General features: G+C 51.9%; 7 protein-coding genes across 7 annotated transcripts; 2 read left to right on the top strand and 5 right to left on the bottom strand.

Moving 5' to 3' along the window:
• Positions 1-1,018: 1,018 nt before the first annotated feature.
• On the bottom strand, positions 1,019-5,590 carry AYO21_11043 (hypothetical protein; the record flags this gene model as incomplete). Its single annotated transcript, XM_022660945.1, has 1 exon — positions 1,019-5,590. The coding sequence occupies one exon, from the start codon at positions 5,588-5,590 to the stop codon at positions 1,019-1,021; it is 4,572 nt and encodes a 1,523-aa protein (XP_022506739.1).
• A 784-nt stretch (positions 5,591-6,374) lies between these two features.
• AYO21_11042 (hypothetical protein) lies at positions 6,375-6,737 on the bottom strand (the record flags this gene model as incomplete). Its single annotated transcript, XM_022660944.1, has 1 exon — positions 6,375-6,737. The coding sequence occupies one exon, from the start codon at positions 6,735-6,737 to the stop codon at positions 6,375-6,377; it is 363 nt and encodes a 120-aa protein (XP_022506738.1).
• Positions 6,738-8,685: 1,948 nt separating this feature from the next.
• Positions 8,686-12,626, bottom strand: AYO21_11041 (hypothetical protein; the record flags this gene model as incomplete). Its single annotated transcript, XM_022660943.1, has 4 exons — positions 8,686-9,176; positions 9,226-12,387; positions 12,452-12,482; positions 12,537-12,626. The coding sequence occupies 4 exons, from the start codon at positions 12,624-12,626 to the stop codon at positions 8,686-8,688; spliced, it is 3,774 nt and encodes a 1,257-aa protein (XP_022506737.1).
• A 2,226-nt stretch (positions 12,627-14,852) lies between these two features.
• On the bottom strand, positions 14,853-17,139 carry AYO21_11040 (hypothetical protein; the record flags this gene model as incomplete). The annotated part of the gene is made up of 2 exons (XM_022660942.1): positions 14,853-17,038; positions 17,109-17,139. 2 exons carry the CDS (start codon positions 17,137-17,139, stop codon positions 14,853-14,855), a joined length of 2,217 nt encoding a protein of 738 aa, XP_022506736.1.
• A 677-nt stretch (positions 17,140-17,816) lies between these two features.
• On the top strand, positions 17,817-18,680 carry AYO21_11039 (hypothetical protein; the record flags this gene model as incomplete). The annotated part of the gene is made up of 1 exon (XM_022660941.1): positions 17,817-18,680. One exon carries the CDS (start codon positions 17,817-17,819, stop codon positions 18,678-18,680), a length of 864 nt encoding a protein of 287 aa, XP_022506735.1.
• Positions 18,681-19,342: 662 nt separating this feature from the next.
• AYO21_11038 (60S acidic ribosomal protein P0) lies at positions 19,343-20,453 on the bottom strand (the record flags this gene model as incomplete). The annotated part of the gene is made up of 4 exons (XM_022660940.1): positions 19,343-19,365; positions 19,419-20,096; positions 20,158-20,345; positions 20,392-20,453. The coding sequence occupies 4 exons, from the start codon at positions 20,451-20,453 to the stop codon at positions 19,343-19,345; spliced, it is 951 nt and encodes a 316-aa protein (XP_022506734.1).
• Positions 20,454-20,843: 390 nt separating this feature from the next.
• AYO21_11037 (hypothetical protein) lies at positions 20,844-22,661 on the top strand (the record flags this gene model as incomplete). Its single annotated transcript, XM_022660939.1, has 3 exons — positions 20,844-21,298; positions 21,350-22,081; positions 22,133-22,661. The coding sequence occupies 3 exons, from the start codon at positions 20,844-20,846 to the stop codon at positions 22,659-22,661; spliced, it is 1,716 nt and encodes a 571-aa protein (XP_022506733.1).
• Positions 22,662-23,069: the final 408 nt, after the last annotated feature.

Raw genomic sequence — 23,069 nt, 5'->3', positions numbered from 1 at the left:
ATCACTCAGCAGGAAGGAAGCTTGAAACGATGCACATGCGCATCCTGTGGAGCGACGCACTCACCAACGGTTCCGCACCAGTCTCTCGCACCAACCACTACTGGGGAGCTGATGAGCACAAAGACCAAGAGACCAGATCCCCAGGTTTGTGTGTGATGTATGTTAGAGGCCTGAATTGGATCGTCGTCATCAACCGACATCCAAAAACCGAATATGTCAGCACTACTTGAGCATGTTTGTCGTATACAGCTTCTGGAGAAGAAACAAAGAAGAAGGTTGGAAAAAGTCGATTGAGAATAGTTCCGCCCTCCGCCCCCGATACCCCGTTTCCGACATATTTATCCCATCATCATTTGAAATTCTTCATATGCTTGATTCCTGATTCCATTTTGTCTTTCTTCTTGGCTGCTGCTCAAAGCCCGGCGCTCATCAGGTGCCAGGCACATCTTTGAAGCAAAAAAAACATCAAAGGGCTCTCAGCTGGACAGGGACAGATGGAGACAACAAAGAGAACTTTGGTCGGGAAGGCTTTTTTTCCTTTTGTTTTTGGTTTGGTCTTCTTCTTTGTACACAGGACACCGATATCCTCAATCATATACCCTTGTATCATAATAACAGATATCCCAAGAAGATGGAACTCGCATGAGCGGCTTTGCAGTCCATAGTCACGTACATTTCCCCTCGACGGCATCGGAGCTGAATGCGAAATCCCCCGTTCGTTTCCCCTTCATTCCTTTTCATTCGTTTCAACCTCCGCCAACCAAATGCGCTTCGAAATCCCGTGTTCCTTTTCGCGAGAGCACTCCAAAAGTGAAAAAGACGCTCCTTATTCCCCTTGGACGTCGTTTGGAGGAAGGGGGAAGAAAAACTCCCGTGTAAACACTCGGCTGGAGTTTCTCAACGTCTGTACTTCTTCATACTGGGGCGACGTGGTGCTCGTAGCAATCGCCCTCATCCAAGAGAGGGTTTGCCGCCTCATCTCCTCCTTGTCGGACACATTGCCATACCTCATCCCTCCCTACCTCTTAAACATGGCCTGCACGTCCTCTTTTCTCCAGTCAATATCTAGACTGCCCTCGTAGACTCTGTCCACGATTGTCTTCATCCGGTCGTGGGCGTGAGAGTATCGTACTGCACATTCTTCAAACACCCGCGCGATCAGATCCTTCTTTCCAGCCCTCTCGAGGGTTGTCGACGACGGATCGTCCGCATCAGTGAAGTGCTTTTCGATCCTCTTCTTCAATGTCTCCACGCCCTTTCGGACCTCTTTCGCGTCATAGCTGCCGAGAATCTTCTTGGCTGCGCTGCGTGAGTGGGATGGCTTGTTCGCAATCGACGTAAAGGACGAATCGTTTCCCTTCATGAGCGCTTCGGTACTCTCCAAGAAATCAAGCCATTTGCCCAGTGGCCGTCGGATCACAGCATCTGTGTACTGTGCGAGATGGGATAGTTGATCGCGCGACGCCCGTTCCACCCATTCTTCGAGCACCGCATTGTTGTGTGTCTTCACTTCCTCAACAAAGAAGTTCATGTTCTCGATCAAGAGGATATGATAGTTCAATGCCTCTTTGTCTTCGGGGTCCCCGCTCAGTGGTACATTCGAAGGGCCAGTCGTTGTCCCACCAGAAGAGTTTGCGGCCGGATTGTCTTTGGCGATGAAGTTGAGAGACTCCCACATGGCTTTCAGAAGTTTGGTGTACGCGTCGTTGACGATGAAGCGCACTTCAAGGGACTCGTGGTGTGCAAATTCCTGAGGAATCATGTCCTCAACCACGGCAATAAAATCGGGGAAGATCCTCATGAAAGAAATCAGACCTTTCCTCTTCTTGACCTTCACCTTGGTTTCCTCAATCGCCTTGACTTGTTCTTCCACAAATCTATTGAAGAGACCCATCAGGCGTTCATGAAGGGTTCTCACTGTCCGCGTGATGAATTCTTGGTTCGTTTCCTCATACTTTGACAAGCACTGTTCGAGTGAGACCAGGACGCCAATGCCCTGCAATTGATCCATCTTGAAGACCCATTCCATCAAACCCTGAAGGTCCGTGGGCCAGAACGAGTAGATCCCTTCTGTGGTGCGCTGTACGATCTTGGCCAAATTACGATCTGGATCGTAAGCTTGTTTGGCCTGCAAGTTGGGCAGCTTGCGCTGTTCAGGAGGTCGAGATTGCACTAGTTCCATAAAATCCTCGTTCGACTGTGAGTTCAGATGGAAGAAATGTACAATGAAATTCTGCTCTTCCGAAATGGCTGTGGCTTGTTGCTCTAGGACAGTGTCGAATACCGCCCAAGCATCGGGTTTGCCGTCTCGTCTTTCGCCAACCGAATGTCTCATAACACTTGCCTTGACTGCTCTGCCACGTTTAACCGTGAGCTTGCGAGCTGCCGTGGAAAGATTGGACTCCTCTGCCTTCTCTTTCTCTTGATGGGTGAAAAGGATTTCCTGCTCCTCTCCCATGGGGTGCCTGACAGTCTTTCTCAGACCCATGCTGAAGTCTCGGAACTGGTCTTGGTAGATGCTCTTGACATTGATTTCGTAGCTGCCAATTAAAGTCTGCCATTCATACTGGTTGACTTCCCGCACAAAGAGCATCATAGCATTGTAGACCCAAAGCTCTTGTCTCGAAGCGTTGAGAGCCCGTAGGTTGAGCGTGAAGGAGGATGTCCCGGAAGAAATGCTAATGCTGGCATTTTCCTCGCTTGTTCGCTGCTCAGCCAGTTGGAACATGGCCTTCATGTGCTGGTTGAAGCGGTTGACAAACATCATGCTCTCATCCTTGTATTCCTCCTTCTTCTCACGCACCGCTCGCATCTTGGTGAGGTCCGCTTCGGCATTCGTTGGAAGTCCAGTGCGGTTGCTTGCTGTGGTTGCTTGACGGAGTTTGTTTTGACGCAGGTCTGGATCGATTGTCAGCATGGCTCTGTAGAGCAAACTCAGTGCACGCTCGACTGCGTGGACGCCTTCGAAATTGTCGATCGGCGCTTGCCGTAGAGCGCGAAGATCTGAGGGTGATATTGTCAATGTTCTCAGGAGATTTTGCAACTCAGCCTGCAGCAACTTCTGATTGGCAGTTTGCACTTGCAACCCCTGTCCTTGTGCCTCGATATACTCGATATCTTCATGGAGAGTATCGAGCTCATGGGCATACAAGGTCAATAACCCGTCAAGCTCTTCACATTCGGCAATCGCTTTTTCGAACGCTTTTCCGAGCTCCTGAACTTTGGTCTCCTGGTGTTCGACATGGCCGAGCCAGCCACTCGCTTGAGCACGGCCAATTTCCCTTCGAATGTCGGTCTCGAAGTTCTCCAAGGCATGGTCTTTGGCAAGTCGCCCATCCCAAGAAAATTCTGTCAAGATTTCGTTCAGATCTGCTCCGCGGCCCTCAGTGACCCGTGGATCAATGCCTAAAGCTGTGCAGTGCTTCTCAACTTCCGCCTCCAGTCTTTGCCGACGTTTCCTTTGTGGCGAAGAGGACCGGCCCTTATCCGGCGACTCCGCACTCGGTTCTTCCTTTGGAACCTCAGGCTCGGCCGGGAGAGGCTTTTCTGCTGGCGTTTGCGGTCTGGCGACGCTGTCTGAGGTAGCAGAACGCTCAACCTGAACTCGAGGAAGAGGCTCACTAGACACAACCTTCGGTGTCGGCTGATCCTTTTCATTTTCAGTGTTGACCGGATCAGGTGTTCCGCTTCTTGGGCCATCCGAGCTCATGCCTCTCTTCAAAGGCGCCGGGACAACACTGGTTATGCCATCGGGCTCGTTGGAGAGTTTGTCCTGCATTGCCTTTAATCGCGCACCTGCACCGCCTTGGCGTGGTTGAAATGCACCTGCGGCAAGGGCAGCTTTTCGGAATTGGTTCGCGATGTCCTTACCAGACCTCTTCTTGATCATAGGACCAAGGCCGGGGCGATGCTCTTCTTCAGCTTTTGGAGGGGCTGGAGGCTCGAGTGGCTCTGGAACAACGGGCTCGTTTGGAGTTTCGACGGGTTCGGGCTCTGACGTAGTTACTTCTGTGTACACAGTCTTTGGTGGCACGACGTCGTTTGCTTGTGACTGCTTGTTCTCTGTCACGGCCTTCTCGCCCACAAAATAGTCCGTTTTCTTCTGTGACTGCTCCTCTTTCATCGTGGACGGCGTCCCCGCCGGTGTGACAAATGCGCTGTTACTCTGACTCGTGGGAGCTGGTTGTTCGGGTTTGAGGTCGGGCGCAGCTGCCGCTGGCTTCTTACGCTCAGGGAAGAGCTCAAAGTCAAGTGCTGGAAGATTGGGAGGAGGTTCGGGCGCAGGGACCCTGCGATCGCTCGCTGCCGTGCTCGGCCTTGAGTTGTTCAATGGTTCGCCACGAGGAATATCCCTGTTTAAGTCCTGACCCGGCATGGGACCCATCCTTTTCGGCGAAAAATCTTGCGGACCAGCCTTTGCGACGCTCAATCCGTTGGGCCTTAGAGGTGGCGGCTCGAGGGTAGGATCGGGTCGCTGCAGTGACGATTGAGAGGCTTTGGGACTAATGGAAGGTCGTAATGGAGCTGGTTGGAGGCCGTCCGACAGCGACGGCGTACGGGCGTCATCACGCCTCAGCGGAGGGCCATAAGGTTGTGTGCGAGAGAAGTCCTGTGCCGGTGTACCGCGGTTCGGTCTAGGTGGTAAGCCCAGAGGTCGTTCTTCTGCCTGAGAAGGTAGCGGCACCGCATCTCTTGTCGGTGGACGGTAGTCTGGTCGGCCAAATGTTCTATTTTGTTCTTGCACCTCCATCCGACCACCATCTCGACTCGGAGGCGGCTGTGCGACATATGGAGACTGTGGCCGGGCGGCGCTGAGTGGTGGTACGGGAGCAGGTTGGCTCGCAGCCAGGGGGGGTGGAGGAGTTGGGGATGGGATGATCGGGGAGAAATTGGTCCTCGAAGGGGGAGTATTCTGGGCCGACTGGACACCAGTGATTTGTTGTAGTTCCTGAGGAGCAAATCCTATAAGCTCTGGAAGCTTTCCTCCCGTGTACTTTCGGTATATCTTGATCAGACTGGCAATGAAGAAATCCTTCTCTTTTGGTGTGGGGGCGGACCAAAAATAGGGCTTGCCTAGAGACACGGTGAAGCCGGTATTGGACGCCCACTGTTTCTCCATCTGCTGCTGGGGATTCGCGGGAACGAGAGAGGTGTAGGAGATGATTGCGGTCAACTCGTCGAGATTCCATGTCTTGCCGATGGAGAAGGAGCCGTTTGGGTTCTCGCGAGCCTTGTGAACCCTGACCTTGCCGGAGCGTCGGACGGCGACAAGGATGACTCGGTGTTTCTTGTTGGAGTTGGGGGATTCCGGAGGAGGAGGAGAGGAAGGGTAGGAGGCATCTTCAAGCACTCGGACGTGGGTGATATATGACTCGAGTTGCATGCCCTCGGGATCACGCTTGCTGAAGCAGGCGTCGATAATGCGCCGCTTCTCATCTTCGAATCGCGCGGCGCGAGACTGATTGGTGTCTTGCTGGTCGGGTTGCTGCCTCGTATGAGGTCTCGGCTGAGAGAAGTTGTGGTCGCCATTCGAAATGGGCGCAGGCTGTCGAGGCCCAGAGTAGAGAGGTTGCGGTTGTTGCTGATTCATGGTTGGGAGAGTCCAAGGTTACCAACCTCATCTTCCAGAGGGAGAGGCGGAGAATGGTGTGAATGAGGGAGACAAATCACTCATAGCTGCCCAAATATACCCAGATGAGACGACATGGCCTTGCCCCAAGGTTGTTCGTGGTGTGGGATTTCAACTCCAACCGAACTTGTAGAACCCTTCATGCCAGACAAATCGAGACGTGTACCAGAAGGAGAGAAGTGATACAAGTGCGCATGGCATTGGCGAGCACGGAAAGCCGCCAGCCGCCAGCCGACAAGCCCCCAGCTGGTGCCAGCGGTGCCTGCGGTGCCAGTGGTCCGCCGTGGGCCCAAGCCTAAAACGAGGTTGGGCGGCCAAGCCCCGACCCCCCCCCCAGTAGCCGTTAGCCTCCGAGTACAGTTAGACTCGATGCCGTCCGCAGGCTCCTCCTCCTGACCCTGAACCTCTACCACCTGCTTGGACGTAGAGGCAGACGACCTTATAGCCTTGTCCCAGCATTACTCTACAGACCGGGAAGAGAAAGAACCCTTCAAATCGGAGGGCAGCAAACGAAGCCGCAGAATTGGCCTTTGACCCGATTACATTGCTTGTCATACACGTCTCGTTAGGCCCAACTTCATAGTGCCTGCGCCTGCGCCTGCACCTGCATTGGGTATAGATGGGAATGTAGCTTTTCGGCTCCTATCCTATCCTATCCTTCCTACTGCACTCCTGCTTCTCGTCAAGCTGAAGAGTGTTGACAATGACTTGAAACCTTTGAGCATGCTTTCACTGGCTGCACAAATCACTTCCGACGTCTGAGGCTGCGCCTGGTGCCTGGTTCAGTAGGACCCTCCATGGTATTGTGAGATCCCTTCACTGGTCCTTTTAGAACGGCCTCAAGAACAGCCCCGACCTGTGCCAGACCAGTGGTTTGGCCCCATTCAACGACGTTGCGGACAAATGTGCGAGGCAGGAGGTAATGTTCAGGGCGGTAAGCCACGAGTCCATCGATTTGTTGGGTGTAGTGTTTCCCACTTCCTTTCTTCCACGAGACGAAGAGGCGGGCTTCACTCCCGGCCTTGGCCATGCTGAAGGCGGTGGTGTCCACGGGCGGAACGGTTGACCTGTTGAGCCCATCGACGTATCTGTTCAGCTTTTCTGCCATGTTGACACAGGCTGCTGCCACCCCGAGAGATTATTTTGTTGTAGCCCAAGCTGCTCGTTGTGTCTCCGGATGTGTCGCCTGTGAATTCGACCACGAAAAAAGGATAGATGAGTCTTAGATTTTTGGCGGTATAGTCGGTATGGGTCATCCTCATCAATTGTGTTTGCTGGTTGGTTGTAAAGGCATCCCAGGTGTAACCGTAAAGGATGTCCGGCTACGGCTGACTTAGTCGAAGGCCGATCCTCGGATCGATTAAGAGAGGAACATGCTCTTCGTGCATGGTGCATGCTTCATTCACGGCAATTTGACCCTTGAATCTACTTGAGGTCAACGGATCTTCGGCAATGCGTGTTCTAAAGTGATTTTTCACCACGGACTCGGCGCCGTTGACATCGGTAAGCTGCGATGGATTCGCCACATTTCTGATTTAGCTTCAATTTCCAGCTCTTGAGGCTGACCCTCCTGAAGCACTTTACTCACAATGCTTCAAACATTCTTTGGGACTGTCTCGTTCATGCCGCGCAAGTGGATGCCATGACTTGCAAGGTCGAGTTGCCGGTACCCAGAGTTTCCAACGAGGTGAGACGAGATGATACGGGAAGGTCCCGAAGGCGGATCTTATGAGGCAGACTCTGCGCGCATTGCCAGACCAATTTTGGCCGGTTCTTCCGTGGGTTGGAACAACTGGGAAATCCGAGCCTCGTGACTATCCGACTCGGAATGGTGTTTCCGGTGTTCGTCCAAGGATTTGAACCAAGCATCAACGTACGGAGTGTGACGGTGACGAGACCTTTTGGGATTGAGAGATGAAGCGAGCTCTGGAGAATGCACTCGTGGCCAAGGAGGGTCTTCCGCCTGCACTTCCTTCAATGGCGATTTCATGGAAACAAGTCGAACCATCCTCGAAGGACGAGGCATTTCGACTCAGGCAGTTTGCACGCAGTATGAGTATGTGATGGCATCCCATGAGGCTGGGCCGCAAGGAGAGCAGAGAAACCTTTATTATAGGCATATTGACGACGGGCAGATAAGTGAAGTGTGTTTTGGATCTTTGTTGATTGAGGTACATGGTCCTTGCAGACGTGTACATACAGACCTGAGATCAAACATGCTAATTTACACTAAAACGCTAGTCCTATAAAGGGACTAGCTCTCATAAGACCTGCATCTGCATCTCCTCATCTGTACAAGTGGGTAAATACATAAGAGCTCTGATTGGTCTCGTGATGATGACGGGTGCCTCAACTGTGCAAATATTTATAGTACCGAGTACTTGGAATAAGTACAGTCTACTCCGTACCTCCTCCGGACAAGGTACTAATGGTAGGTACTTGGGAGGCTGAGAGAGTGGAATATTAGTTGCCTAGATCGTCGCTTCTAGAACATGGGGTAAAATGCGTTCTTTCTAGCCCCCTACCAGCGTAACCCGAGGCGTGAGATGGCCATCACGGAAGGTCAACTTGACCAAAATAGGTACGAGGGTATTGTAGCTTTCCATTTTGGCAAGTCGGTCAATCATCCTAATCCAAGTGGTCTCACAGATCACCCTCACTCTTCCCTCTTGCCCTTGAATGCCCTGGTCTTTGTCTGTCCTTATGTGTTTGACGACCCTGATATCGTCTCGCTGTACCCATATCAAGAGCGAGAGAAGAAGGAAAAACCGGATAGATACAGCATTTCAAAAGGCCCAGCCAAAAAAAAAACAAACATCTTCCCGTTCTAGACAGACAGTGGTGGACCTTGACTGTCCACCGTTCGCCTCGCAAAAAACCGAATCCTCTTTCCGTATGACGCCAGGCTGAAATGGATGTAGTACACACACAGAGTATCGTGGTCATAACTTGCCGCAAGAGACAACCCTGCTCTTTGCGCCCCTAAACTCAGCCGGATCCAAAAGATATCCCTATTCAATGCTTCGAAACTATAGCAGCTCCAACTCTTTTCTCTTTCACTTGCCAAACAATCTTTCGCTGTTCTCCACCATCCACATCACTGCTTCATTCTTCATCTTGGTGTCACTAAGCTCGCGATTTAGACTCTCCGGTCGCATGATGGTTGGTGCGAACACCACTGCGATGTTCATGCTCGTCATGAGATTCTCTTTCTCCTGTTCAACCACCCGTGCAAGGTGCCGAATCAGATACTCCAGGGTCTCAAGATGGACTTTGGGCAAGTCCTCCAAGGCTCGCTGCATGGCGTCGAGTCTGAGCTCCTTACTTTCAATCGTCGTGGTATCGAGAAGTTTGTCGTAGACGTCGAAAGTTATGAGTGGGGTGGGCAGTCGTCGGAAATACTGTTTCAGCCCAGAGGTCACGGCGTGGATGTCGAGATCGGGATCAGAAAGATCAAAGTCCTTCGAAGGGTTCTCGAACCAATCTTTCACTTGTTGCACCTGTGAGTTACCCCCAGATTTTCGGTAGATGCCTTCAACATCCATACCTGAAAGAATATCAGCGCGGTCGGATCAGATATTTACGGCAGGCCTTACCACGCGACTCCACTTCTTCGACACACCTCTTCACAATCGCAGGAACGGAGGTCTTCTCATATTCGGCCCGGTGTTCGAGTTCGGACCCAAACAGTTCTGCTTTCAATGTTAGCCGGAGTACAACTGAGTAGAGGACAAACTCCTTACGTGCGCCAGCCTCAGCCAGTAAAGATGGTGTGCTCGCATTAGCTTGCGTGGCGTACAGTCCATTGGATTTGGGAGTCACTTTCTGAGTGCTGAAGAACCCAAAGCCACTTTGCTTGACAGGTTCTGGGTTGGTTCTCGGCAGACTAGAGTACTCCTGGGGAGGGCCAGTGGTCGACCCATAGGCCCCTGTCTCGGCAAACTGAAGGTCCCGGCTGTAGTTCTGTTGAGTTGACGAAAAGGCTCCTTTCAAACCTTTCGTGACACCTTTGGCAACCTTCTGTCCTTTTCTCCAATCAAATTTCTTTGGTTGGCCTTTGCGGATGTTCACCATCTGAGGACCTTGCAGGACGGTCACAGGTTCTGCTTCCCCTTGTAAAGTACTGGTCGAATCGATATTGGTCAAGTCGGCGGACATGTTGCGCATTTCCCTCGAGTCGAAGGACACATTCGACTTCTCTTTGTGGTGAGAGTAGATTCCAAGTCCGTTCATGGCCGACTTTGGCTGATCAGTGTCCTTGCCCGAATTGGCCTTGTACAGACCTTGGATCTGGTGTACCAGCTGATTGTTAAGTTCAGCCAACTGGGCATTTTTCGAAGACAGCTGCTCGAACTCCATGAAGCTCTTATCTTTCATCTGAGTTAGATTGGCTATCTCGTCGACCAAATCATTTCGCTTCTGGATTGAGGCTTCGATCTGAGGCGCGAACGAGTCCTTGAGCTTCTCCAGTGCCTCTGCAAAATCGCGAAGCACAACGTTGCTCAACTTTCCAAGGTCGAATCGCTCGCCGCTGTGCTTTGCAGCCGCTAGATGTTCCGTGAGAACTTCCAGCTCTCTTATGACAATCTCTTTTTGTGTATCGAGGACGACTATCGTTGATCTCTTCTCCTTGAGCTCAACATTCACCTGCTTGATATTTGCGGCTGAATCAAGCTGCATTTCCAGTTCAGCGATCCTCTTCTCCCGTTCAATGGTTCTCTGCCGCTCACGTCGTAGCTCATTCTTGAACCAAGCGAGTTCATCACGATTCTCGGGAGACGCTGTGCTGGGGCTGCTGATTTCCTGGCCAATTGACGAGATCGGCATAGCGGGCGATCGAGGCCAGCGGTCCTTGGACAGTCGACCCGTTTTGTCACTGTAACTGCGACCATGGCGAACAGAGTTCGAAACCCTCCTAAGGAAGGACTCATGCGCGCTGGGTTCCTCGCCGGCCATTATCCGGGCCATGTCCTCGTCCATAGTGAACTCTCCGCCTGCCGAATACCTGGGCAGACCTGGAGACCTGTAGCCATCTCCAGATCGCTGGTTCTCCGACTGAAGAGTGCTAAAGGACTCATTTCTCGACCTTGAATGATCAAAAGGCGGCAGAGGTGGCGCTCGGGGGTCAACGAAAGATTCATTGCCCGTCTTGCCGGTGTTGTGAAGATCGTGAATCAGAGAATCGTCTACCGCCGCATCGAAGATACCTTTAGAGTTCGGAGAACCTATGGGGCCAGAAATGATCTTCCCACCATTTGCCTTCGCGAGATCGGCCACCGGTTTGGGAGTAGATGAGCCACTGTTCATGCTGCCACCTGACGGGGTACCAATGTTTGCCGCGGCGCCCAATTCCTTACGCGGTATGTTTTGAGTGCGCTTCGCGCTGTCTAAAGAGTCCCCTCGTTTAGGCAGGTTCTGTAGGATCGAGGTCGCGGGTAACTGTGCCGGCTTGGGAGAACCGTGTGAACCACTGAATGCTGGACTGGAGTCGTTCGAGAGCATGGGCGTCGAGAAGTCGCCATCCGAGGGTGACCCGATGTCCGGGGCAGTCAAAGGCTTGGTGGCTAGTTGGTCAATGGGGTCGGTAGAGATGTCGGCTTTGGGAGTCGACCCCTCTGACCGTGATCCCGTCGAGGTTGAAAACTTCTTGGATTTTGGTGCTTCTTGAAGTTTGAATCTGTCATTGTGTTGCACTTCGTTGGTGTGGACGATTTGCGACAGCCGTGGTGAACCCTCCGATCTCTTCGACTGCTCTACCGGGATATAGGGTGATGCGTTCGCAGACCCCGAAATGCTCAGATTTCCTCTACGAGTTTGGTCGACAGCTTCTCTCGATGGAAGACGCCCTTTCTCTTGGTAGGCAATATGGGGACTTGAGGTATTGGACTTAGTAACGTGTGACTGGGCACTTGCCGCGTTGGATTTGCTGGTGAAATAATCCGTGGACTTCTCCTCGATAGATCTTTGGGTTGTTTGGTTTGATATGCTGGGCGATTCGGTCGCCGGTTGTGGGGTAGGGTCAAAGGCAAGCGGGATCAAGAATTCTTCTCCCCCACCACCACCTGCTCCACCAGATAAGTCTGATCGTTGCGACATCACAGAATGTCGATTGTTGCGGAAGGTTGTCGATGGCAAAGTGAGCATATCTAGAAATAGATTGGGATCAGCATGGGGCCCGCAAGGCTCAGACGCGAGATGCTTACCGCGTGAATGATTTTGATCTGATGTGGATGGCCTCGAGTCCGAATCGCCTTGCAATTCGCTAACCATCTTACCCACCGAAGGTATGCCTGCTTCGGAGGGCTCTGTGTAGACCTCGGGAAAGGGGGACGAGTGACTTTCCGGAATGTAGGCGGTCTTCCTGGCTTCTGGGGGCGGGATTGCGGGCAAAGACTTGTCCAGCTGGACATTATTTGACAATTTGGAGCGTTGCGAGCTGTTTTTGGTCGTCCTTTTGCGTCTCCGGGCCATCAAAGCCTCGTGACAATCCATGCAGAATATGCCCTGCGACGTCCGGGCATAACGGAGATTTTCGATCTTTCTCTTGCAGTTCCGGCATTTGAAGCAATTGGCGCAAAATGCTTGGTCTCCTGTCAGAATGGCCAGATCCTCAATCTTATTTCCACAATTACTGCAGCTGTAAGTGCAATTGTTACATATCAAAGATCCATCGCCCAGAAGAAGTAGATTGGCGTCGGAATCGAGGAGGGTGCCGCAGGTATTGCAGGCAAAGCAATCGATGTGCCATCGGTTCCCAGCTTGATGATGTTAGTCACAGGGGTGTCCCCCAGCCAGAAACAAGAACGGGGGTCTGATAATTACCCAGTTCAAATGCTTTGCCCTCCTCTAGGATCTGTATTCTCTCGTTAGCTTGTCTGTCTGGGACATGAAGTTGGAGCACTCTCACCTTTCCACAGCCTTTGCAAGGGTATGCGGCGTCATCTGCCTCCATTGGGGACTCAGGGAAAGCCACAGGAGATTCCATCGCAGTGGCCATTATGTCCTGTGCTATCGGTATGTGCTGGACATATGGTGGATTTTATGTCCACGTGAGATTTCGCCGTTTCAGAGTCGATAGAATGGGTGTAATGGCATTAATAATCCCACTTTATCTTTTTCCCTCTCGTTGCAAACAAAGCTCAAACACGTTCAGATCCTGTACATTGTACGTTTGGCGGGGAATTATTTTATTCTTCTGAGTTATGGGCGAGGTCGTGTGCTGACCTGCAGCTGAAACACTGATCGGGACAAACTTGAAGGACAATCGACGCTCGTGCCGCGGCCGAGTGATGCTGGTATGGTCGCCTTTTTTCCCTCCGTTGGCCAACAAGCCAAAGACCGTAAGCGAGGAGTATGAAGAACAAGACAGACAAGAATGCCTCGAGTGGAATATTTCTGTGTCGTACAAAGGCGAATGTAGGGAACGAAAGGTAAACAAGTGGCAAGGATCGTAGGGCGGGTTCAGCTCGTGCAGAGAAAGGCGGGTTGAGGAGAGTGAGAGACTGGGATGTGGTTGCGCAGACAGCAGCCTTTGGTGACGGGATGGTGTCAAGTCAAACGGTCAACGAAGGATCATGACGGAGGGTTTAGACTTGTTCGCGGCAACCAGAGTGATTGTGTTCAGCGTACAGCCAAGTGTCGAGGACGGGTGACAGAAAGACAGGAAGGCGTGGAAGATGGGCTGCTGCTGGTCAATGGAGGGTGGTGGTTGTGAGAGAGAGGCGTGATGCAAAAGATGGATGCTCTGGGGGAGTTCGCGCAGAGTTCACACTTGGTGTAGGGCCACGAAAGGCTCACGCCTCACTCACACGCACATACGCACCTACGAGGATCGAAGTACGAGGCCCTGAATTGGCCTCTCAGGGTCCAAGCAGGTGATTGGATGTGCTCGAGCACAAGTGTGAAAGTGTGTGCAGGGAGCACTTGGACAGGCGTTAGCGGGCGGATGGTGCACCGTTCAGGAGACCTGAGGGCCCCCCATGGGCCTCCCGTTTAGTTAAAGGTTACTGGGGCTAGTGGGCGACGCGCACCACCCAGTGCCACTGAACCCCCCGAAGTGTCCCGCTAAAGTGACCTTCCAGGCGCAATCGAACGAGTGAGGTTGCGCAAGAGCCTTGAGAGCCCTAGTTGGCCTCAAAGTGCCTCTGTGGCTCTGCTGCAGCTAAAACTCTTGATCCATTCTTGGTCCCGCCTGATCGCATTTGATCGCTTGGATCGACTTGCACCACTGGGGCATTTTTAGCACTTTTAGCACTCGTCCTGCAATGGTCGAAATGACTAGCAGCGTAGCGTCAACGCAAGTCAGAAAATCTGCTGAAGCTTTACTTGCTCAGGGGGGGATTTTTGAAGGGGAGGAGGGAATACAAAGATGCGGTGCGCAATCTCATTGCCTACCCACCACCACAACATACTCGTACGAGGTACATATGGTACTGCGGAGAGAAATAACAGTTGTAACGGCAATCGAGCTGGAACTGCAGTGGCCTAGCAGGTTGAGAAGAGATACGAGCAGACTCGGTACAGTACGAGGTATACCCCCAAGTTACACAGCCTCCTCGTGGCGTGGATACCAATCTGTAGAACAATCACAAACTCATCTCTATCTAGCTTTACCCCCTCCATGAGAAAAGGTCGGCATCCTATAGTCCCTCATAGTCCCTCACGTTTCGTGTCACAACTCACTACCCTGGCAGATTACTCCAGGCCGCGTGCAGCAAATCTATTGTTTCACTTGGCACAGCCCCTGACTCCAGCTTACGGAGTACATATGTACGAATTGGCCACCTCAGCCTGATCTGTTGATGCCTTAGATAAGTACTCGGTGCTTATGGGGATTAGAATGCGGTTTGGGATGGGGGCCGTCAGAAAGTCCAGTGGCCAAAAAGTCAAAGAGGCAATTTGACAGAAACAATTTGAATTCATCTTCTCTCTATCCATTGCCCTGTCCGATTCCACCTCTGACCAGTCCCAGAAACGCCCAACTTACCAAAGCCCGTGGACATGTCCCCTGGGGTTCTTTCCAAATGCCAGCAACTGCTCGTAAGACGTCGTTGACAGTGACCTTCATGATGTTAATAACGACAATGGTACAAAAACACTGGTTGAAAAAAAAAATTGAAAAAGAAAAAAGCCCCGTCCTCCCCAGCCTTTCAACGCCAACAGTGAATCTGAAACCCAACCTCCATACTAACAATAATAATAACAAGGTGCGCGACATCCCCATTCAATAAGGTGATGCAGCAACGTCAACATAATAATGAATCAAGTTCTTGTCCGACTCCTTCTTGAAGTACTTGTAGAATCGAGCTTCAGGTTTGATGACGGCGTGAAGGTTGATGCAAAAGTTCATGACCGCCCTCTTGATGATGGATGTATAGGTGGCGAGGAGGTGTTCGGCGTAGGCGGCGAGACGATCTTCTTGGATCTCGTAGAGGGTTTCATTGCACGAAACAACCCGGATGAGGAGAGCATTAAGGATCTTCAGTCCAAAGTCCATAACAATAGGGAGCCTATTCGCAAGGCGAGGTCTTTCGGGGCCGAAGTCCGACGCCAGGCTCTGGAGGCTGTTGTACAAAATAGTGTCCGTCGACTTGGGGGTAACAATAGGATCGTTGTTGGTGATGATACACTCGATTTGTTCAAGGGTGTCGAGCACCGCATCGATTGTGGGGAGAACAGTCTGTGTGTGGCTGCACAGAAGAAAGGCGCCGTCGTCAATGGCCGATAGCACGGATGCGTATGAAGAGCTGTGATTGCATCGGGCAATGAGAAGGGCCGACAAGGTCATTCCAGGCTGTGGTTCAGGCCATTGAGGATATTGTTGGAAGAGGTGTACCAGGGTGATGAGGATCGTGTGCGTGTTATAGGCGGGATGGTTGATATTGGTGGCTCGCTTATCTCGAGGTTCGGTGATCATGTCCAGCGACGCCATGTTATGGATGAGTAATTCAAAAAGTTCATTAAACTGTGAGTGCTTGGTGATCAAAGCACCAGGATTCTCCTCAATCAGTTTTCGGAGCCTGCGGTAGCCCAGGGCATCCAAGCTGGACCGTCGAAGTGCCTCCATGGCCATCAGAAGCGTCTTTTTCTCCGAGGCCAGTCGATCTCGTTCGGGAGACCGCTTAGGTGACCTCTTGGGAGATCGCTTCTTACGTGGACGTATCACCATGGCATTTTCTTTGCCATCGGATTTGATTGTCTCGTAGCTGGACTTGGTGACCGTCTCAAAACTGGATTTGGGCACGGTCTCCGGCGCTATGTTGGTGGAGTTGTCTTTCGACACGGAAGACGCCGACGTTGCAGCACGGCCACGAGAATCAGGGCGCTGGACACTGTTGGCTGAAGGCATTGGGGTAGCAACGATGCGTCTCCTGACAGGTGCTGAGAGAAGACTAGGTTTCTTTTCGGTGTCGTCCATGGTCCCAAAGACTTTGAAGTCGTCGGACTTGATTGGTTCGGGAGTCAAGCCCCGTTGTTGGGACGACTCCTTGGTTTGAGCCATGCGTTCTTTGTTCTGGGCTTTGATCGAGGCAAGTGCCGATTTTGGTCTGGGCGGCGCATTGGCATGCGCAGCAGTGGCGGAGGATTTGTCGGGATTGTGTGGATCAGCTTTCAAAGCCTTTTGAGCATGGGTATTGAGGGTCCCCATGATGGCTCGGGCACCTCGTGGGTCATATGAATGGAAAGTCCAGAAGACGGCGCGGCTATTTTCGCGTACTTTGACTTGTCCATCTGTGAGACCTGCAGCGATGGCCTTTTCACAAGCAGGTCCGTCCTTTTCACGGTCCATCTGAGAGCGATAGGTTTCAATGAGGATGCGCAGCCACTCGGGCGCATAAGTGCGGGGAGGAATGCGGTTGTCTTTGAAGGCAGCGCAGACATGGTAGAAGAGACGGGGGCTGTAACCAGCATGTTTGCAGATGTTCATGATGGCGTCATTGGCGTTTTTCTGATTGACCATCTTGGTCGAGCCGCAAATGGCAATGAGGCCTGGAAGAAGAAGATCGAGTTGAGACTGGATTTGATTCTCGAGGTGTTTGGCAATGTTGGAGAGGGCTCGGCATGCTTGAGCAGACAAGGTGGTACGCTCAGAACCGGCCGTGGAGACAATGTGAGGTAAGACGGCTTTGACCTTTTGGACAAAGTCGTTTGGGATGGTGCTGTTTTCTTTGCGTTTCTCAAAGATGTCCGAGAGTTCAGCTAAGAGATCCTGGCGCTTCTTCCAGCTCTCCTCGGTCTCTGGAAGGGTGAGTTCGTAATGCAGCAAGTTGAGCACATCAGCATAGGTTTTGCCGAGCATCTTGGCTCTAGCGCCTGCAATGGCAAAGTAGACGGCTCTTCCAACAGCAGGGATGGTAGTGTCGGCCTTTTTGACGGTCTGGTTGAAGGTATTGGCGGTAGTAGCCTTGACTATACAAGAGGAGGTCAGCACCGAAGAACGACACAGCCAGCCAAAGATGGTAACACGGTAACAGCATACGGAAATTCAAGTGATTGCGGAAGAACGCCATCTTGTCCTGCTTGCTAGATACCCAATGGTTTTCCTCGCACCAATTTGGCAGGTAGAGGGGTGAGAGGGGTGACGGACAGGGGAGAAGAGTGATATGGAGCAGTGAATAAGGCAGAGAAATGGATCAATGCAGTGCAATTGATTTCAATTGAACAGCTTACGGCAACAGTTGTAATCTCTTGCAAACGGGAATGTGTCTGGGGAAGTCTTCATAAAATCGGCGCAAGGGGGGGGGGAGCTGGTACATATGAGAGAAAATTTGACACCTACCTGATCAAGGCGAAGCGGGGTGGCGAGGGAATTTGCGATAAAAGGTCTGCGTGCTCATGGATATCGTTGTTGGTTCCAAAGGCTGAGAGAGAAAAAGGTTGTTGGAAAAGAATGTCAGGAGGTGAAGCAGGCGACGACGTTGTGGTGGTTGAGGTTCGTGGTTCGTGGTTCGTGTTGATGTTTTGGCTCCAGCGACTCGGAGCGGGAAGTTGAGCGGGTGTTTCTTGGCGCGGGACCCAATCAGAAGCCCGCAACTGCCTCCGCTTGCCTTTGGCTCCCTTTGGCTCCCTTTGGCTCCCTTTGGCTTCTTTGTGGTTCACCAACCCTCTGTCATCACTTCCCACGGATTAACCATTGACGACTCTTCCCTTCTGTCTCCATCTCCCAAGCTCCCTAGAAAACATAGAGATGGCAGAACTTCCATTGACTGCCCCTCCCTCCCAGGACACGATCGCTCCCACTCTGCCTCCACAGCTACATCACAAACCCGTCCTGCGACTTCACCTCGACGACATTGGCCACCCGGCTGCCCAGGTGGCTTCCAGTTCCCTGGATGGAGGCCTATATCTGACCAGAGCTATTGAACACGTCGTAACGCACTTGTACAGACCTTACGGGTTGAGCGAAATTCCCAGAGTCCGATCGGTCACGGTAGTCCTACGCGCCATGGGTGGAGTAGCCTACACCACTGGATTGCCACTTGATGACCTCCACAAGGAGATTCATCTGTCGCTCGACTATGTGCACGGCGTCTTATCAAGAAACTCAGCAGGACTACGCCACGAGATTGCCGGAGTCATTACGCATGAGATGGTTCACTGTTTTCAGGGCAACTGCCATGGCACTGCTCCTGGTGGGCTCATTGAGGGTATTGCAGATTTCGTTCGATTGAAGGCCGGCCTCTCGCCTCCGCATTGGAACAAGTCACCCGAGAACAGAGGGCAGAAATGGGACGAGGGCTACCAGAAGACTGCGTGGTTTCTTGATTGGTTAGAGGAATTACGAGGACCCGGCACCGTAAGTCGAATGAACGAGACTATGCGGAGGGTGAGGTATCATGAGCACGAGTTCTGGACCGGCATTTTTGGGGAATCCGTGGATCAGCTCTGGACCCGCTACAAGGCGACGTGGGAGACTGGAGCTCAGGGAAGTTCCCTTTCAATAGCCAGAGTGCAAAGCAGTGACGGTTCAGCAAAAGAGGAGCCTGAGCAAAAAGAGGAGAAGCGGCTGGTGATCCCAGAGCAAAGGAAACCCAAGCAATTTGCCGCTTAGTATTTGTCACTGCGCCATGTGCAATTCTGTAATCCATCAAGTCGGAACTACCTGTGGGCCACTTATTGCAATCTTCGGAGGTTGAGCGAGCGAGTTTCTGATGGGAATGCTGGAATGGAGGCGCACTAGAAGACATGACTTAATCAAGTACAAGATCACCATGGGGATTCGAAGTAGGCATTGAGGCATTGGACGAGGTTGATTTGATGCTAGGAGTTCTGGCATTGGGCACGAAGCTGGATGTGGCGACCGTAACTTGGAGTGGATACCAAACCTTGAATCAAACATTAGCATTTTGTTTCCAATAACAGAGGAAAATCAATGGCACAGAAAATGGTGGTCAGTAAAAAATTAGAGTGTTGTTGCATGGTTTTGTTCTTCATAGAGCAAACAAGTTCTCGGGGTTAAAAATGGATCATCACATGGGTCGCATTCGAGGCAGCAGAGAATGGGATCATGGCTTACCCGAAGATGAACCTTTGGAGGCAGAGATGCCCTGGTCGTCCAACCGATTAGTTCCGAAAAGAAACGCCCAACTTGCGCGACATCGTGTTGCAATCATGCTATTGCACCTGTCTTGCATGTCTATTGCTCTAGCTGTGGCCGCCTGAAGCTTTTTATTTGGATATGCACGTGCTGAAACCCGCCAATATTCGAGGGGTTTAATCGAACAAACCACCGAAGCCTGGTACGTGTTAGCTTGGACTGTTCGATCTTTGTGTAGGGAATGTTGCGCACCCTCATCGTCAGACTCTTCCTTCTCCTCTTCCTTTTCTTCTTCCTTGGCCGCGGCAGGTGCTGCCTGCTCAGTCGCAGCAGCCGCCACCGGCGCAGCGGCAGCATATGCGTCAGGATTGGCAATGCGATCCTTGAGCTCATGGATTGCGTCCCACTCGTAATCAATCTCAATGGCAACTGCGATAGCTTTCTTGTAGCCATTGATCAAGCTGTGGATGACGGATGGAAGCGTCGGGTAGTTGGCAGCGAGGGAGATGGTGGTAATAGTAGCGATGGCTGATGTAAGAGACTTGAGCAGTTGGCTCTCCTCAATATCCAACACATCAGGTGAGAACGTTTGTCCTTCCTCGTACACTTGCTGAACCTTCATACCGTAGGTGAAGGGAGAAATATTCAACATGTTGAGAAGGGTGGCTTCAGAGGCACCGACTTTGGCGCCGGCCTCGACGAGCTTGAGATCGGTGGTGATTTCAATGGTACCACGAGCAATCTTGGTAGGGACACCGAGAGCCTGGAAGAAAGAGGTCTTGCCGGGTTCCATGCCAGTGTTTCCAGCTGGGACGTAAACATCTCCGGGAGCAACGGCACCAGCACGAGCAGGAGCTGCGACACGGTTTGAAAGAATCTTGTCACGGATGGTCTTCAGGTCACCATTAGTGAAGATGAATCCAACATTTCCTGCCATCGGTCAGATCAATGGTATTCCTCTCTCTTTTTGGCTTGAAACTTCTAAACGCACCCTTAACGTGAGGCAGCAAACGTTCGTACTCGGGGCTGTCGGTGATGAAACCCTTGAGAGCTCGTCGGACCATGGTGTTCTTCCCCATCAAGACCACGGCTTCACCGCGCAGGTTTTGTCGGATCTCGTGCATCTGTTGCGACGAGACATTGTCGACGCTGACCTGTTGAATCTTGTTAGTTGTCTGGCTGATTGGTCTTTTTGAGGGGACTTGCGATGAAGATGGACTTGTACTCCTCGAGCAAGCCCTTGAGCTTGTCGAAGTAGACAGCTTTAGTGCCGGATTTGCCCCCCATGACTTCTTATGGGATGAAGTTAGGATGTTTAAGGGCAAACTGTTGGAATTATGATGGGGTGGATTGGTGGTGATGTTTGGTGTACAACTTTTCGGCCAGACCTTGGGAGATTATTTTCGTGAGTGCGATTTGTGTCACGTGTAAATATCTTGGCATAAACGGTGAAGCATTATTTCAGGAGAGGCACTATCAAAATTCTACCACACTCCAAGGAAGCAGGCTTCTCATGTGGTTCGAATCTGTTCTGCCTCACTACTTTGTACGCTGGAGTTCTGCAAACCAGAATTCCAGTGGTGGTGAGTTCTGTAAGGGAGGATTTTCCTCAAGACCCAAATCCAGGAGGCAGTCCGCAGTTGGCTCAGACGCCTGAAATAAGCATTTCGTGTCCAAATGGTTCTTTACCCATTCCAGAAGCTATGCTGCGTCCAGCCGGTCGACGGCCAACATCCGTTCCTGCTAGCAGCTTCCGGACCAGTCGTCAATTCTCTCAACCTGAAAGACGGAGCGTTATTGAGCGAGTGGCGGCCGTTCAACGAGGAGGACGAGGAGTACGATGAGGCCAGGACCAACGGCGAGGAAGCTAGGCCACCAAAGAGGCGAAAAATAGGCGACGGACCTCGTGGAGAACCCTCCCACCTGGAATCGGAAGATTCGATTGAAATCATATCGGAGAGAAAGAAGGGTGAGCGACGGAAGCCCAAGGTAGAAAATACTACCCTGCCGAACGTCTCTCATATCATCGCAACCAGTGACGGAAAGACGGCCATCTGCGTCACAGCCGAGGACAAATCAGTCATCGTGTTCGATGTACTGGCGAGAGGCGTCTTGCACTTGAAAAGTCGGAGGTAAGCAAAGCTTCGATAGATGGGCTCGCTTGTGACGCTTAGTCTTACTAGGTCAATGCCAAAGCGTACCTGTGCAATAGCCCTAACGCCTGATGAGAAGAGTCTCCTCGTCGGTGATAAATTCGGCGATGTCTATTTGTTGCCCCTACATCCTACTCCTGGGTGGACGCCACAGAAGCCTGTTTCGGACCAGCAACAGGTGACTTATTCCCCTTCTGCTTCAGAGTTGACAGTACATACAAAGGGTAACCTGGAAGCACTGAGGCAACAGCGTCAGCAAAAGGCGGCGCAACGCAAGAAGGAGGGTCCCCAGTTCGAATGCAAGTTGCTGCTGGGCCATGTATCACTCCTGACCGACGTCGTCATCACCGAAGTCCAAACCGGCCCCAAGCGTCGCCAATACATTCTGACCTCAGATCGAGATGAGCACATTCGCGTGTCCCGGGGAGTAACACAAGCTCATATCATCGAGAACTATTGCTTCGGCCATCGTGAGTTTGTGAGCAAGCTGTGTATCGTGCCATGGAATCCAGAAATACTGGTGACGGGGAGCGGTGAGCCTTCTCTGAAGGTTTACCATTGGCAGACCGGGAAAATACTCGATCAGGAGCTCTTCCAAGGCGACGTTGGGAAAGACATCGTCAACTGCCTCGACTCGGAATCCGGTGCACGTTCGCTAGAAAACTTGGCAGTGTCCAATATTTGGCCCGTTCATTACACCGTCTCGGGCAATTCACCACGTTCACGCCATCCTCCACACTTACTCCTGGTTGCACTTGAAGGGTAAGTAATACAGTCGAGAGATTTTGCGCCAGCGCTAAATGAGGTTTCTAGGCTCCCGATGCTGCTGAGCTATAGCATCAACCAAGATGGTCACTTGAAGCACCATCAGACCCTGACGTTAGGAGGGAACGTATTGGACGTGACCGTCGGTCCGGCGATGTGGGCAATTGTTGTCAGCATTGATACAATACATAAACCCGGTTCCATCCAGGTCTTGAGACCCGAGGAGACTCCAGCAGCAGAGGCCTTTGAGACATTTGAACTGTTTTCGAACCTGCCTATTGACGACATCAGCACAAGCAACAACTTGCTTGGGGACTTCAATGGGTCTGAGGCGGAACTGAGATGGGAAACATCAAGCCTGGCGATGCTTTTGAATTCGTCAGCCCCGGACTGCGGCAGGGGTACGCTGCCGTCAGACGGTCGAGCAAAGGACAAGGGGGCATATAGCGCTGCTGGAGAGATGCTGTATGGCCTTGAGAATCTCCGTAAGAAAAGGGGCCAAGCTGAGGCGGATGCTGAGGAGGAAGACGGAGGAGGTGCTGAAGGTGTTCCCGCCGATGAAGAAGGGATGTCGTGATCAGCGGTGACTTACATAGCCATCAATGGCCCTCTGTCTTCTTCTGAGGGTACTGAAGACTGCATCGGGGGAATATGATGGCTAAATACTACAGCTTACCCAGTGCCTAGCTAGGTACAAAAGTAGGAAGGTCATTTGGTGCTCATTAGGGAAAATGCAGCCTTGCCGTATTATGTAGACGCGGAGCATGGCAGATCCTGCAAGGCTGTGTGGGCAAAAGACCTCAATGAGATGGAATTGTGGAGTCGATTTTGACCCAAAAAATATCACCTCTGGCGCCACCCCCCATCTGCGCCCCTCCAAGCATCATCATTGACAAAGGACCCAATGACATTTTTTCCAAGTTCCAAAGTCAGAGGGGTCCTGTACAAGGCAGTTTAGACTTGACCCGGCCTCCCTCCCTCCCTC

The sequence above is a fragment of the Fonsecaea monophora genome (genome assembly GCF_001642475.1).
Source record: "Fonsecaea monophora strain CBS 269.37 chromosome Unknown Scaff141, whole genome shotgun sequence".
Taxonomy (NCBI): Eukaryota; Fungi; Ascomycota; class Eurotiomycetes; order Chaetothyriales; family Herpotrichiellaceae; genus Fonsecaea; species Fonsecaea monophora.
This window is presented reverse-complemented; position numbering and strand designations above follow the sequence as displayed.